This window comes from Corvus cornix, chromosome 4 (genome assembly GCF_000738735.6).
Source record: "Corvus cornix cornix isolate S_Up_H32 chromosome 4, ASM73873v5, whole genome shotgun sequence".
Classification (NCBI taxonomy): Eukaryota; Metazoa; Chordata; class Aves; order Passeriformes; family Corvidae; genus Corvus; species Corvus cornix.
The window spans coordinates 33,021,316-33,035,409 of record NC_046334.1 but is presented as its reverse complement, the minus strand read 5'-3'; the positions used below and the strand labels follow the sequence as shown (position 1 = coordinate 33,035,409).

Genomic DNA, 14,094 nt, shown 5'->3' with positions numbered 1-14,094 from the left:
TCAGTTGTCTCTTTTCATGGCTGAACAGGCCCAGCTCCCTCAGCCTTTCCTCGTAAGAGACACGCTCCTGTCCCTTCATCATCTTTGTCGCCCTTCGCTGGACCCAATCCATGTCTCTCTTGTCCTGAGGAGCCCAGAACTGGACACAGCACTCCAGATGTGCCTCACCAGAGCTGAGCAGAGGGGCAGAATCACCTCCCTTGACCTTCTGGAATGCTCTTCCTAATGCACCCCAGGTCACCATTGACCTCTTGGCCACAAGGACACACTGCTGGCTCATGGACAGCTTGGTGTCCACCAGGATCCCCAGGTCCTTCTCCACAGAGCTGCTTTCCAGCAGGTTGGCGCCCAGCCTGTCCTGGTGCAGGGGGTTATTCCTCCCCAGGTGCAGGACCCTGCATTTGCCTTTGTTGAATTTAAAAATAATCTACTCTACCCATCCCTCCCACCTGTCAAGGCACACATGCACATGTTTATTTGGAAGTCGTTACACCTTTCCAAAGCAAGTGGGTCAGCTATAATGAAGTGCAGTAAGCTCTTGCTTTTTGGTAAAGGAAGAGAAAAATTCCTGACACATTTCCATTTTCTTTTTCTTTCCATTATCATTTGTTTAGACAATGAAGGCTTACTCTGATCAGAAATGTGTTGTATGTTCAGGGGTGTCATCACTGTGAGAATAAAGATATAACTAGATAAATTCAGGCTGGATGAAAATTACATAAAATGACAAGCCAGAGTGAAAATTACCTGAGGAAATCAGAGATAGGTTGTACTGGATAAATACAGTGAGATGGAAACAATCAAAACAAGAACAACAACCCTCAAACCCATTCCAGGGAATAAGGCAACTTAGGAATCAACAGCAAAGCATCTCGCAAAGATATTGCAAACTATGTGTCAAAGAGCTAAGAAAAAATATTTTCCTAATCACATCCAGAAAGAGATATTTAATTATATTAGAAAACAGTCAAAGTTGGCACTGAAATAGTCTCAACAATAATTATTTAGCAAATGATATGTATTTTATTATATTTTATGACAGTTAATACTGATATGTCTAAGTAGTCTGTCTCACATTTATTACTCATTATATATTCTGTATAATTCCAAAGTACAAGTTGCCAACAATTTGGGTAATGAAAATGATTTTCTGGTTTTGTACACTGGGCATGATTTCCTACATGTAACAGATAAAAGAATATAACATATGCATATATTTCTGCCCAATGCAAGAAATACATGCAGCCACAGCACTATCCATCCACAAAAAAATGCTACTAATCACAACCAAGTCAGACTAACTAAACTTATCTAAACTAATTTAGCTTTTACAGCTGTACACGCCACTAGGCTTGAAAGCCATATTTGTTTGTTTTACTTTATCTTGGGGCACATAAAATCATGGTATTTGGCAGCACGGAATAAGGGATATTAAATCAGCTTTTATGCTGTTGTTAAGAAACCCATAGAGGATGGGATTCAAGCAGCAGGACATCATACCCAATAAATGGCATATGCAATATACTAATTTAAAATGCCTGTTGGAAATGAGAGTGGCATTAAAATCTGTCACAATGTGGAAAAGGTGAAGAGGCATCCAACTGAAGCCAAAAACTAGGATTAGGACTGTCAGTCTGCAAAAAACCCTCCTTGATCTTGTCTTAATTCTGGCGATGGAGTGGGATACTGTAATCATGTTCTGGATCTCTGTATTTTCTTCTGGTTTCATTTCAAAACAGATAGGGATCCCAGGGATGAATTTACTGGAGGAAAAGAGCTGGCTTTTTTCTGTGTCAGAGGTTTCTGGGAGATCTCTGGAATGAGTCTCCTGATGATGCCTTGAAATAGCTGGCATCACACTTGAAGTCTTTCTACTGTATCTTCTGTGGTGCCTTCTGCCAAAGGCACAGCTCCACCTGGAATATCTGGAGGGTTGCACCTGCGTGCCAGTGCTCCTAGAGGGGTGAAGAGTTAGATTTATCATCTCCTTTTCTTCAAACTTGTTTTCCTTGTTTGACAGCCTAGCGCCTATGCTCCTGCAGACACTGGTGTGACTGGCGGTCAGGCACGCCAGCGGCAGGATGTACTGCATGAACAGCAAAGCTATCGTGAAGGCAATCCTGTAGGAATCAGAAGGCCACGACTCGATGCACAACAGCCTGTTCTCCAGTCCCTCTAACTTCAGAGTTTTGCTGAGGTCCACGGTTTTATGGAAAACTGGCAGAGGGGAGCAAATTGTGAAGCCAAAGGCCCAAATGATCACTATTAAGAAATAGCCTTGTTTTGCTGTGAGATTGCTAGAGAGGGGATACTTTATCATACGGTACCTGACTGCAGCAATAGATATTAACATCAGAGTTGAAACTAGGACTGACGCACACTGGAGGAAGGGCATTATATGGCACATGACAGTGCCAAACATCCACTGGTCAAGCAGGACGGACGTCAGTGTGAAAGGTGAACAAAACAGCACAACCAAGATGTCAGAAAAGGCCAAGTTTCCAATGAGAATGTTTATTACTGTCTTCTGCTTGCACTTTAGTAGGGCTGTTAGTATAAGCAGATTTCCCACAAAGCCAGCCAGACTTATAAGTGTGTACAGCCCAATAAGAAAGTACTGCATGTCATCAACACTACTCTTATAGTCTTCCCAGGCAGAAAAATTCTTTGTTGTAGCAGAGGTGTTCTTGGTGTGTGTCCTGTTGTTATGGTCTTTGAATCCTAAATCCATTTTACAGTCCTGCTTAGAACAAGAAAGGCATTAATTAGCATCTGAAGAAATGATGATATTACTGTTAATCAAAATGTAAAAGTTCATAAATTTAACTTGTATCACCTCAATGCAAATAAATTACTAATGATGTTATTCTACTGTGAGGCAGATCCTGCATAACTTCAGGTCAACGTGAATTAGCTAAGTAGGTTTTATCATTTGGTGTTCAGCACACCTAAGCCTCCTACCTAGATGCTCATGTGGGAAAATGGCAGTCTAAAGGTCTGCATTATGATGCTGCCTTTTAGCTATGCTTTGCTACAGAACACATTGTCAGGCTTTCTCTGAGGGAACAGTTAGCTACAAAAGCAATACACCTCGAGTCAGTGAGATTACTCATGTGAATAACAGCCCATTGAGATGAGCAAGGAAATGACAGTCACCATCTGGGCAGATGCCTAATCATTATATCATTGCAAATTATAAAGAGGGCACCTGAAAATACATATGCTAACAACTGCAGTAGTATTTCTTACCTTGCTAGTATAGAACTAACACAAAATAGGTGAGAGCTTTCAAAAAGGATCAGGAAATGCGCTGTCAGTGATCCAAGATGAATTTCCTAATCTGGTGTGTATAGAAAACATCTTCTACTAAGTGCTGAATATAGTTTAACTGGTGCTCAAGCAGAAAGGAAAACTACCTACAAAATACCTAAAGTAATTGGATGCAATACAGAGAGGACAGTGTTAACTGGAAGCAAACTCCACACAGCCATTTGAAAATTCAGTGAAATTTCTTATTCAGCACAGAATCATCTAGTGTTAAACCTAGCTCAGCACAAAGTTATTCTGCCCACTGAATCTTCATATATTAGTCTTCACTTTAGAACAAAGAGAAAGACATGAGAATTCAGTTCAAACCTCAATTTACCTTAAACACCTGTGTGTACTAGAGGTTCAAAGTCAAAATTCCCCAGAGTGCCAATGTCCTGTACAAAATTGCTTGATGTTTAGAAATCTTACATAAGAGAAAACAAAAAGGATGTACAAACCCAAAGGATAGATAAATAGAGCAGAAGACTAAACCTGTCATCTAAAAAAGGCCTCTTCAAGACTGTAGCAATTCTCAGTGAGCTGTATGTACCATGCTGACACCTTCAAAGTGCAATAATATTATTTGGTTCCCTCTACACATTCAGATGTGCTCCCTCCTTCATATCATTCCCTGTGAGCCAAAGGGAAGCTCAAACCATAAAATAACCTGAGAATATTCACTGTATTGTGATGAGAAGGTCCTTCAAGTAAGGGGGGGGGGGGGGCAATATATATATATATATATATAAATCTTGCAGATAATGTGTTGGAAAGAGGTGAAAAGAAGTCAGCCTTGCCAATTTCCCTCAATGTTAGAGTGCTTTTTAACAGCTAAAATAGAATTAAGAACTGACTACATGAATTTAGGTAACCTAAATATTATAATTGTGTGCATATGAGCAGAGAGGCATTAATGAATATTATTTTTGTTCAATTTTTGCTAGTCTCTAATGAAATGGTGGAAAACCATACAATAGACAAACAATGCTATCTGAGACTACCTTTGCCTCTAGACACACTTTAAAGGACCAGAGCAGAGAGTCTGTAAGTGATCATATCTCTCTATTTCTATATTGATAACACCAGAAGTTTTCATTTTGGTGGGCTTCTCTTTATACAACTCTTAGCTGATGAAGTAAATAGCTTTTTACTTATTTTTTTCTGAGCTAATTTCTGAATTGCTAGTAACCAACTGAAAATGGTATGATCTGTACACCACAGTGACTTCCAAAATCTGCTGAAATTTCTTTCTGTTCCCTAAGTGTGACTCTACATAACTTTTTTACTTTTGCCCTGGATAAGGGAATATAATGCTAAGAATAGGACCAAGAAACAAAATTTTATGTGTTGTTATACTGTAACATGTTTAATAAATTAATGTTTACTGAGTTCTTCTTGAAGAGGTTTAAGTGAAAGATTGTTGCCAGGTTCTGTGTATTTCTACACCTCCACATACAGCTCTGGCAGTATGGATTTAGAAGAAGGGTTCATTGTGTTTTTAATAGAATTCTTTAAAAACAAAAAGTGAATATTCAGGTTTTCTGAAGTAGACATTCTGTTGAGAGGCATCAATACTGAAGAAGTCCAGCATGGGCTTGCCAGCTCCATTCCTTCTGCGCTATGGCTGCCTTCTGCCTTGCGGGAGAGATAAGATGAGCCTTTCCCTGCCACGTGTCATCATTTCCATGAGGAAGGAGCACTGGAAGAATTCACAACATGATCTGTTCAGACCCTGGCTAGACCTTATGGCACCACTAGAGTCTGAGGTGCACAGAAACCCCTTCTGCACCATCTTCCTATTGTCACAGTTACAGAGTGACAGAAAGACTGAGAGGGAAGGAATAACAGTGGAATCTGCTGGTTTCAACAGAGAACTGCTGCGCTGACACAAGTCCCCTTTGTAAAATGCCCAAAGAGAAGTTTATTTTCATTTTGGATGTGTAAAATGAAAGCAGACTTTCCCCCCTAATTTCAAAACATACCAAGTGGATCTCTTGCTCTGTGAGCTTTCTCTCCTGCTCAAAAAGAAACCAGTTACTGTCAGTCTGAGTGCCAATGGCAGTAAAGATGCCAACAGAAGTTTTCTTCCCATATCATTGATCTCTAGTCCCCAAACTCATCATTCCACTGATTTCACAGGGCTGTGTGCACTTATTGGCATTTATCTTCCTGCTTTGTTTTAACAGCTGCTTCTGTTCTCAGAGATTCGCTCACCCTCCCTCATGTTGGTTGGTCAATCCCAGTGCAGCATGTGACCATAACTTTCAGGGAAATGGAAATTCCTGAAAATCCCATTGTGGAAAACAGAATTAATTAATACAGCTTCTTTTCAAAACCTTCTCCTCATATTTGAAGTGTATTTCTAAACTAAATGCACTGTCATGCCAGGTTGCTCTTGCACCTGTTTTCAAAGCTCATATTTAGTCAATCTGAAGGTATCTGCTGGAGTTTTTCTAGCTGTTAGCTCCAAAAGTGGGATAACTTTCATCTCCGGCATCTATCAGTCAAGCAAATGAAGTCCCCATTCTGTAATGCTGGTCTGCACACCACACATTCCCGACTGTGCTAAGCTACACCTGTGTGAGCTCATACCCATGAGCTCTGTGTGGGTTTGCGTAGGTCTCCTTTAGTTTCAGTGGAATGCTTGAGGCAGGAGGCTGGGCTGCACAAGGCAGTAGAGACAGCAGTTTTGTGGCAGGATCCAAGGTAGATTTGAATATGTACTGTAAGAGCCAAATGATTGCAGTTAACATTTAGCTGAGGTAGAAGCACCAGATAACCTATGCTAATTTAACATGTTTAATATCTTGTACTTAACATAATTTTTTAACTGAAAGCTATCACTTAAATCACAAAATCCCCAAATCATAATTTAGGACAGTTAATAGGCTGGATATTTCTATTTCTCTATATATTTAAAGGGAAATTTTCAAGAACACAAAAGTTAGGCAGGCCACCATCATCCTCTAAAGGCAATTGTTTTTTCAGGAAATGCTCCTTCAATTAGATGAGATACTTATATTAAGGTTTATTCATGGACAAGAGCTTATATCCCACAATATTAATACCTATTATCTCTGACTGGCTGGTCCTTGTATAGTCCAGTCAGTTCAATCCTTGTAACAGGGCAATTAATCTTTATAGCTGTGAACGATTCACAGTCTTGGGTGACCTTTTTCTGTGCTAAAAGAAGAACAAACCAGCCAGAAAAAACCCACAAAAAAATCCCAAAGAAACAAAAACCCCCTAATCCCATGGTGAACACATACAGGGAGGAAGCAAAATGTGTAAATTCATAAGAAGTGCAACCTTTCTGCCCTCATAATACAGGAGCGGTATCAAGACTGCATAGAAAAAAGTCAGAGAAGGTTTTTAAACATCTACACAGATGTAAGTAGTTAGTATGAGTGGCGGTTACTGCACGACCACCAAGGCTTTAGGAAAGCACTGAGTTGTGTTGTTACAACCTGAGACATAATGCCCTCACATCAATACAGACTGAGATAACATCGGAGACAAAATCTGAAACCACTGAAGTGTTGCATTTACAACACAAGCTACAGATGAAAAGCGGCTGATTCTGATACTCCTGTTCATAATGTGCAGCAGCAAAAACTAGCCTGAGAATCTGGGAGAATTCAACAGATTGAACTTACTTCAGAAGTCCAGAAAAACGATTTTTGTACGTATTAATGGTATGCCTATTTCTGTGGCTCACCAAACGAATTGCAACATTATCCTGGAAAACAAGAATACAACTTCCCAAATTATGCCAAAGCCAACTAATAAGATTGTACGTCCACCTCCAAGGAAAGGCTATGGAACATAATAGGCTAATTGCTGGTCAGAACAGAAAACTTGAAAAGCATGGCTACATTTTTTTTTCCAGGGAGCACAGCAGCTCCTGGCTCGCGAAGGCAAAAGCACCAAACCACCTCAAAACGGGAACGACTGTTATTTTTGCCTTTCTACGCTTCTTTCGGGAACCACTCCGCACGCCCGCACCGCACCGCCCCGCGACCGAAATCACGCACCCGCTCTTAACCCGAACCCCGGGCACCCCGCGGCCGCCGCGACACCGTCACCCCTCCCCGGGCTGATGTGCTTTCCCCATCCCCGACACCTGGTGCCAGGGCGGGGCCCTGCGCAAACTTGCGCGGCCGCCCCGCGAGGGGAGGAGAGCTGCGCCGAGCCCGCCGCGCCCGCCCCGCGTTACCTGCGCGCGTGTCCCGCTGCGGGCGCCCCGGGGGCAGGAGGGCGGCCCCGGTCCGCACTCACGGCTCCGGCACGGGCGGGCGGAGCGCGGCTTCACGGGAGCGGGGGGAGGCGCGCAGCCCCCCGGGCTGGCGGCGCAGCTTACGCGGGTGCTGCGGCGGCGCCGGGACTCGCCCGCGGCCGAGGGCCGGCCTCCGGGGCTGGGGGTGCCTCCGTCGCTGCCGCAGTCGCCGCCCGCTCGGCGGGGCCGGGGCCGCAGGGCGGGCGCATTTCGGGAGACTGCTCCAGGCGGCCCTGGAGCCCGGTATTTCAGCGCTGCACGGTGTGACAATTAGAGTTTCCATGGAAATACAGCGAGACGGTAAATAACCCCCGCGCTCGGCGCTGCTTACGGGATGCTCTCAGTGCCTCACCCGGTACTCAGGGCACGGCATTTTGCAAAGGTAAAACGCTCTGCGAGTCTCAGGACGTAGGGAGGTGCGAGCACAGACAGGCAATCACAGAACACTGACTGATTAGAGCTCCCCTCGCTTCGGCTGGAGAAGAGCGACGGAGGTTTTTATCCACGCTGCTCGACCACCCTTTAATTTTTATTTTAGAACAGGTGGGAGGCGATGGATTTCCCCCAAATAGTTTTCCTTGCCGAGCTGAGTTAGGTTCTTACAGAGCAAAATATCTGAAGGGTGGTTAAAATTTTATCTGAACAATCAGTGGGAAAGCAGGGCATTTTCTTATGTGAGCAGTATTTTAAAGCCTAAAAATTGTTGGGTATGTCATAGTGCAAAGCATGAAAAGACAAGCTCTGCTGCTCTCACCAGCTGTTAGCTCTAGCACAAGAAGAGTCATTGATCATAGTCCTATTACAGAGCTACCGGAGAACTCAGTGACATGCGGGTCCCTGGGAGCACAAGTGGCAGAAGAATCTGACACAGAAATGTAATGACTTTCCCATTTGCCAAGGTGCTACTTTGACAGTTGATATTAACACAGCACTTCAGAAAAGCTGTGCATATAAGTAGCCTGTGAAAGACTGTACCACACAAAGACAAAACTGGACAATCATATTGTAAAATGACCTTTGAAAAGTCCAGGTAGGTTCCTTATTTAACTTGGGTATTGGGAAAATACTCATTGAGTGATCCAGGAACAAATCATCTTCAGCAGAAGAGCTCAGGATGGCAAAGAAGATTTCATCCTATCTTCTTTTGAAGATTTCATCCCATCTTCTGTCGCCTGCTTCTGCATAATTCACCACCCACTGCTGGTGAATCACTGCATGTGCAAGTGGAGCACAGGGAGCTGCCAGGTGGAAGTGATGCGCCAATCCATCTCGTCGTATTAGCACAACTCTCCTGTTAGTCACAACGGAGAACAGAATTAATCCTTTTTAGGCCTGAACAGCTGTTCTTAGCATTTTTGACCATCTTCCCACCTAACACTGATGGTTTTGAAGCCTTTCACACAAATTTTTGACCATCTTCCCACCTAACACTGATGGTTTTGAAGCCTTTCACACAAATTTTTGACCTGTAGATACAAACCCACTATAGTTCTAACACATGATGGGGGTGATTAAGAATTTCCCCACTTCTCTTGTTCAGGAGAGCTCCCCACATTACTGGCCCCACTGCTTGAAGTGGAAGGGCCCTCCTGGAAAGAGTGAAGTTTTAAAGACACAACATCTTTCTATGGAAACTGCTGGCTACAAGCTGATACTCTCTTTAAAAAGAAATCTAAATTTGCTGACAGAGCCCAGTGGGAAATTAAAGTTTCTTACATTGCACAACTGTGATTTATGTGGGATGCCATTGTACTTTCATAAAGGTGCAAACAGCCTACCATCATGTTAAACCATTTCTAAGGTGGGAGGTCACCTCATATAATTTCCCAAGCAGCCTCTAGAAAATACGTGCTTCTTAGCAGGAGCAGTCAGTAAGACAAGTATTCCTTCCTCAAAGCAATTTTCTCTAAGATTAAAACATCGTACTTTTTTTGTTGGTTGTTTTATTTCAGGAGGGTTCGTCAGCCAGTAATGTATTGGCAGGTGTGAGATTGTTTGTTTGTTTGTTTTATTCCCCACAGACCTGTAAATAACACCAGATTTCTCTCAACTGTGTCTTTACATTTCATCCCTGATACTTGCAGAGATCAGAGAAAATTACTATTGAGAGCATTATAATTTTTTTCCTTTTCACTGTTTGTGTACCTCTGTCTTGACAGTAATACCACTGAATAATAAAATCAGTAATCTAGAGATAGAAAAGGTATGGGCATTAGAGATATCAAATGTCAGGAGGGACAGCAGATCATAGCGCAAGTTCCCCAGAAACCAGCCACCACAGGGTTGTTGAAACCATAGAGGAGTCCTCGAGGAAGTAAGAAATGGTGATGGTGAAAGATACCTCCTCTGGAGGAGCTGGGGAAGAAAAAGGGTGCACCAGAGAGAGAAGGCTGGGATTTCTGAGTCAGAAGGACACAACAGAAAATACAGGAGAAAACTCTGTGGCTATATGAAAACTAAATTAGTTTTGTCATGTTTCTTACCACAGTCCCAAATGTATCTTTCTTTTGGGAGAATCATTCAAATATCTTAGAAAATTTAGCCTCTAAAGGCAAACTGTGGAAGATACGAAGACTCAAAGCTCCAGTGGAAATCCGTGAGAACTGATAAATGCCACAAAGGTCTAAAGCACCTAATGTCCAATCCCACTGCATGCAGTCAATTGTCCTGAGTCAAAGGACGCCATGAGACAAAGTCTAATGTTATTGTGAAGTCTGCTGCCAATGGAGCACCTATCCATGGGCAAAAGAGTGTAAATGGTAGGACATAGCTACTACAGAATTTGAGAGATTTTGTGAGATACATATAAAGCATTTCTGTTGGTTAAAATTCTTCACCCAACCACTTCATGCCCAGAAAAATTCTATTAAAACACTATTAAAAATACCGCTAATGTCTGGCTTCTGTATGGTCCATCCCTTCCACAGATTCTTAGCTTGCATAAAGCAGCAAGCCTTGGACTTCTGAAAAGGTGGCAGTGGTGGAGATGTCTTTCCAATGAAAGACAGGACACCTGATGGTTAGCTAATAAAATACTTCCAAGGGTGAGCCTGTAGTTAGTATGTTTTCTTTCCTAATGTGTCATTACATTTTTTGGCTGGTGTTATACACATTGACCTGTCTGGATGATCGTGTATGAGGCCTATTTCTGCTTCATCTGGAGCCAGATGAGAGCTTGTGTATGAGCGCACAGGAGTTTGAATCTGTAAGAGACGGTCCGAAGATCCCTCATCTGCCTCACGATCATCACCGAAGACAGAGACTGAACACAGCAGTCCTGGCCTGGCTGAGGTGGGATGTCTGCCAAGAGTTGCCTATGGGTGTGCCCACTGGGAACTGGTACGCATTCCTGAGGAAAATTAGTGCAGGTCACAATGGACTGCGCCGTTCTTGCTGCCCAGGTGGGAAGGACTGTGCTGAATGACCTGTCCTGTACACCTCTCCGGTACACCTGTCTTGTACGTCTGTCCTGTATCTGTTTCCCAAAGCAACAGACCCCACAACAACAGCTGTAGATTTCCCAACCTCTTGGCCAGTTGCCCCTCGCTTCTGAAAAGGACTATAAAGGGACCTTCTGAAATAACCTAGTCCGAGATCTCCCCGCGGAAAGAAGACGAATCTATTGGCGAAAGACCACGAGGACTTCATCTCATCCGTTGGTAGCTATTGCCCCTCTTTTCCCCCTCTCTACTTTGTTTTTCTCTCTCTCTCTCTCCCTTACTCTCTTCTATTGCATTACTGTGTTGTGGGCACTTAATAAAGGTACACTGTTTTGATTAAAACTGAAATCTCTTGTGTCCTTTTACACTCTGAGATCGATAAACGAACCATCACGACCCCTGCTTGCATTAGCGGATCGTGACAGAATCCTGAAAGGACACGGTGGGGTGGCCGTAGCAGAAAACATGACTTAGTGTTTTAACCATAATTTAGCCATAATTTAGGTTATGGCTCAAGCAGCCTTTAAGCAATATTTCATGTGATCAGGATAGAGTTACACTAGTCAGCTTGGCTGTATTGTTGAAAATGGAACTTCAGCAGCACGACTGTCAGCAGAGATTAACCACAAAATCATTCATGCAGCTTCTTTGAGTTTGTGACATGAGCAGTCAAATGAAGTGTTGTTATGTTTGGTTTCAGATGCAGTTATGTCACAATAAACATGTTCTTAGCCAAAGAGAGAATTTGCTGCAATTCAAATTATACTCAACAGCAAAAGGCCTATTTAGTCTACTGATGACAGACTTTTGCCCCAAGGACCATGAGTTCCCTTATCTTTTAACAGAGTAATGTGAAATGCAAGTATTTCAATGGCACTGTTCATTACTGGAAAATAAAAACAATAAAAAATAAAGTTAAAAAACCTTTCAGAGCATGTTTACATTCATTTCCATAGTGGTGACTTCAGTTTGTTTTATACAGAACAGAAGATACAAATGACCCTCCTGGTGCTCTTTCACTTACTGGATTTTAAGTTTTAAGGAGGGATTGCATTGCCTGAACACATGGCTATACATTGCAATGAAAGTGACAGCCTCATTTTACAAAATCTTTTCTATTTTTGAGTTTTGCAGTGAGAAAGAATTGTAATGGATTTATGTCTTGGTCTATTTTTTCTACATGTTTTTTGAAAACATCTCATTCCCTTCTCAATGATTTTGCTTCAAAGCATTTCTGTATTCTTTTACACAGGCTCTGTTCTCTTTCCTTCCTTGAAATACTTGTGTTTATTGTACTTACACTCTTTTTGCAATGTCATGCCTTCACACAAATAAAGACATGCACACAAAAAAAAGGTCTTCAAGTCCAGGGTACCTTTGATGTACTGAAAAATTTATACCCTGGAAGAGGATAATCTTTAACATAATGGTTATCTTACTTCTCCAGTGTTCTCATGTCCTGGCAGTCATCATCAATAAAACAAGAGTTATGAGGAACTATTTGACATCTTTGTGAGCTTGGAGCTCCAGATGGAGACTCTCAGCTTGGTGTTGAGATTGGAGACACAGAATAGCCAGGACCCACTAAAGACTGATTTTCCTACAGAGCACACCTGATGCATAATATGTATTTTATACTGCTATAATAGAAAGTTTGAAAAGAGTCAGTATCTGTTTATTAGAGTGATTATTTTTAGTGTGTATTAGTGCTCACATGTATGTGAAGACCCATATAGCTCCAACTGATTTAATCATCTGAGGTGGGCACTCAACAGTACGGTGAAGCAGAAAGCTTGTAGAAAGGCTTGGGTTGTAGCATGTGTCCACATACATATACATATCTATGTATGTATGTATTTATGTATATACATTTATATGTAGCACAGGTGTTTGAAAGACTGAGGGACTGAGGCAGTCCTTTTCATTGCTCCACTGCACTGTTCAAAGCCTGACCTTGCATCTCTCTACAGTGTGAATAATCGTATGAATATTTGTTGTTATCACTGTGAGTTTGGGTCCATGAGTGACACCTAGGCTCTATTTTCAGTCTTTTATAGGTAGTCATTATATTTTTTGGTATAACAGGGGCATTGTGAGGTTTGCTTTGCTAAAGTTTGAAATTCACGTATGTATTAACCATTATAGAGTGAAGTATTATGAATCACTTCTTTTGCTGCTGAGATGGAGATCCTCATGACTAATGACAAAATCAAGGAGAAAGAAGATCATATGTATCTGAAAATTCAGAAATTTCTGAAAATTTGGCATTTTGCTAAGATTGTAAATGAATGGCTCTGTGGTACATTATCTATTTAAAATAGAATAGGATGGTGAGAAACAAAGGAAAATTCACAACTTCCTACATCCCTGTCTTCCCAGGCTCAACATCACTCTTGCCTTCCAACTGTTCTATATTCCCACCCCTCTGAGTGGTGCAGGGGGACAGGGAATGGGAGTTCTGGTCAGCTCACCACACGTTGTCTCTGCTCCTCCCTCCTCATGATGCTCCCCTGCTCCAGCATGGGTCCTTCCCATGGGTTGCAGTCCTTCAGGAACAGACTGCTCCTGTGTCCTCTCCGTGGACCACAGCATGGATATCTGCTGCACCATGGTTCTGCATGGGCTGCAGGGGAGCAACTTGTGTCACCATAGTTCTCACCACAGGCAGTGGAGGCAGGGGGAATCTCTGCCCTGGCCAGCAGTGGGTCCATTTTTGGAGTCAGATGAAAATGGTTCTGTTCAACATGAGCGTAGTCTTCTCACAGAAGCCACCCCTGCAGCTCCCCAACTTGCTATGTAAACTCAAGTCTCTTATTCTGAACTGGTCCTAAAAATGTATCTCTGCCTTGGATACCTGTTGGGTACCTTGGATACAACAATTCTGTATCACAGAATGCTTATTTTAATTTTTTTAATAGCCGTTTTGATCATATGGGTAAGAACATTACAGGGAAGTAGTGGGAACACCCTTGCATAACAAAAAAAGGCTTTTTCTCTGCCTAGCAATACATCTATTGCCCTTAAAAATATCTATATTGGACAACTCTTTTTTTTTTTTTTTTGTAGTGT

The 14,094-nt window shown here is 42.3% G+C and overlaps 1 protein-coding gene across 1 annotated transcript; it reads right to left on the bottom strand.

The window, feature by feature from the left end:
• Positions 1 to 359: 359 nt before the first annotated feature.
• On the bottom strand, positions 360 to 7,632 carry NPY5R (neuropeptide Y receptor Y5). The gene is made up of 2 exons (XM_039551701.1): positions 7,526 to 7,632; positions 360 to 2,740 (listed from the first exon to the last, which is right to left on the bottom strand). Exon 2 carries the CDS (start codon positions 2,729 to 2,731, stop codon positions 1,400 to 1,402), a length of 1,332 nt encoding a protein of 443 aa, XP_039407635.1. The 5' UTR covers positions 2,732 to 2,740; positions 7,526 to 7,632; the 3' UTR covers positions 360 to 1,399.
• Between the last annotated feature and the right edge of the window lie 6,462 nt (positions 7,633 to 14,094).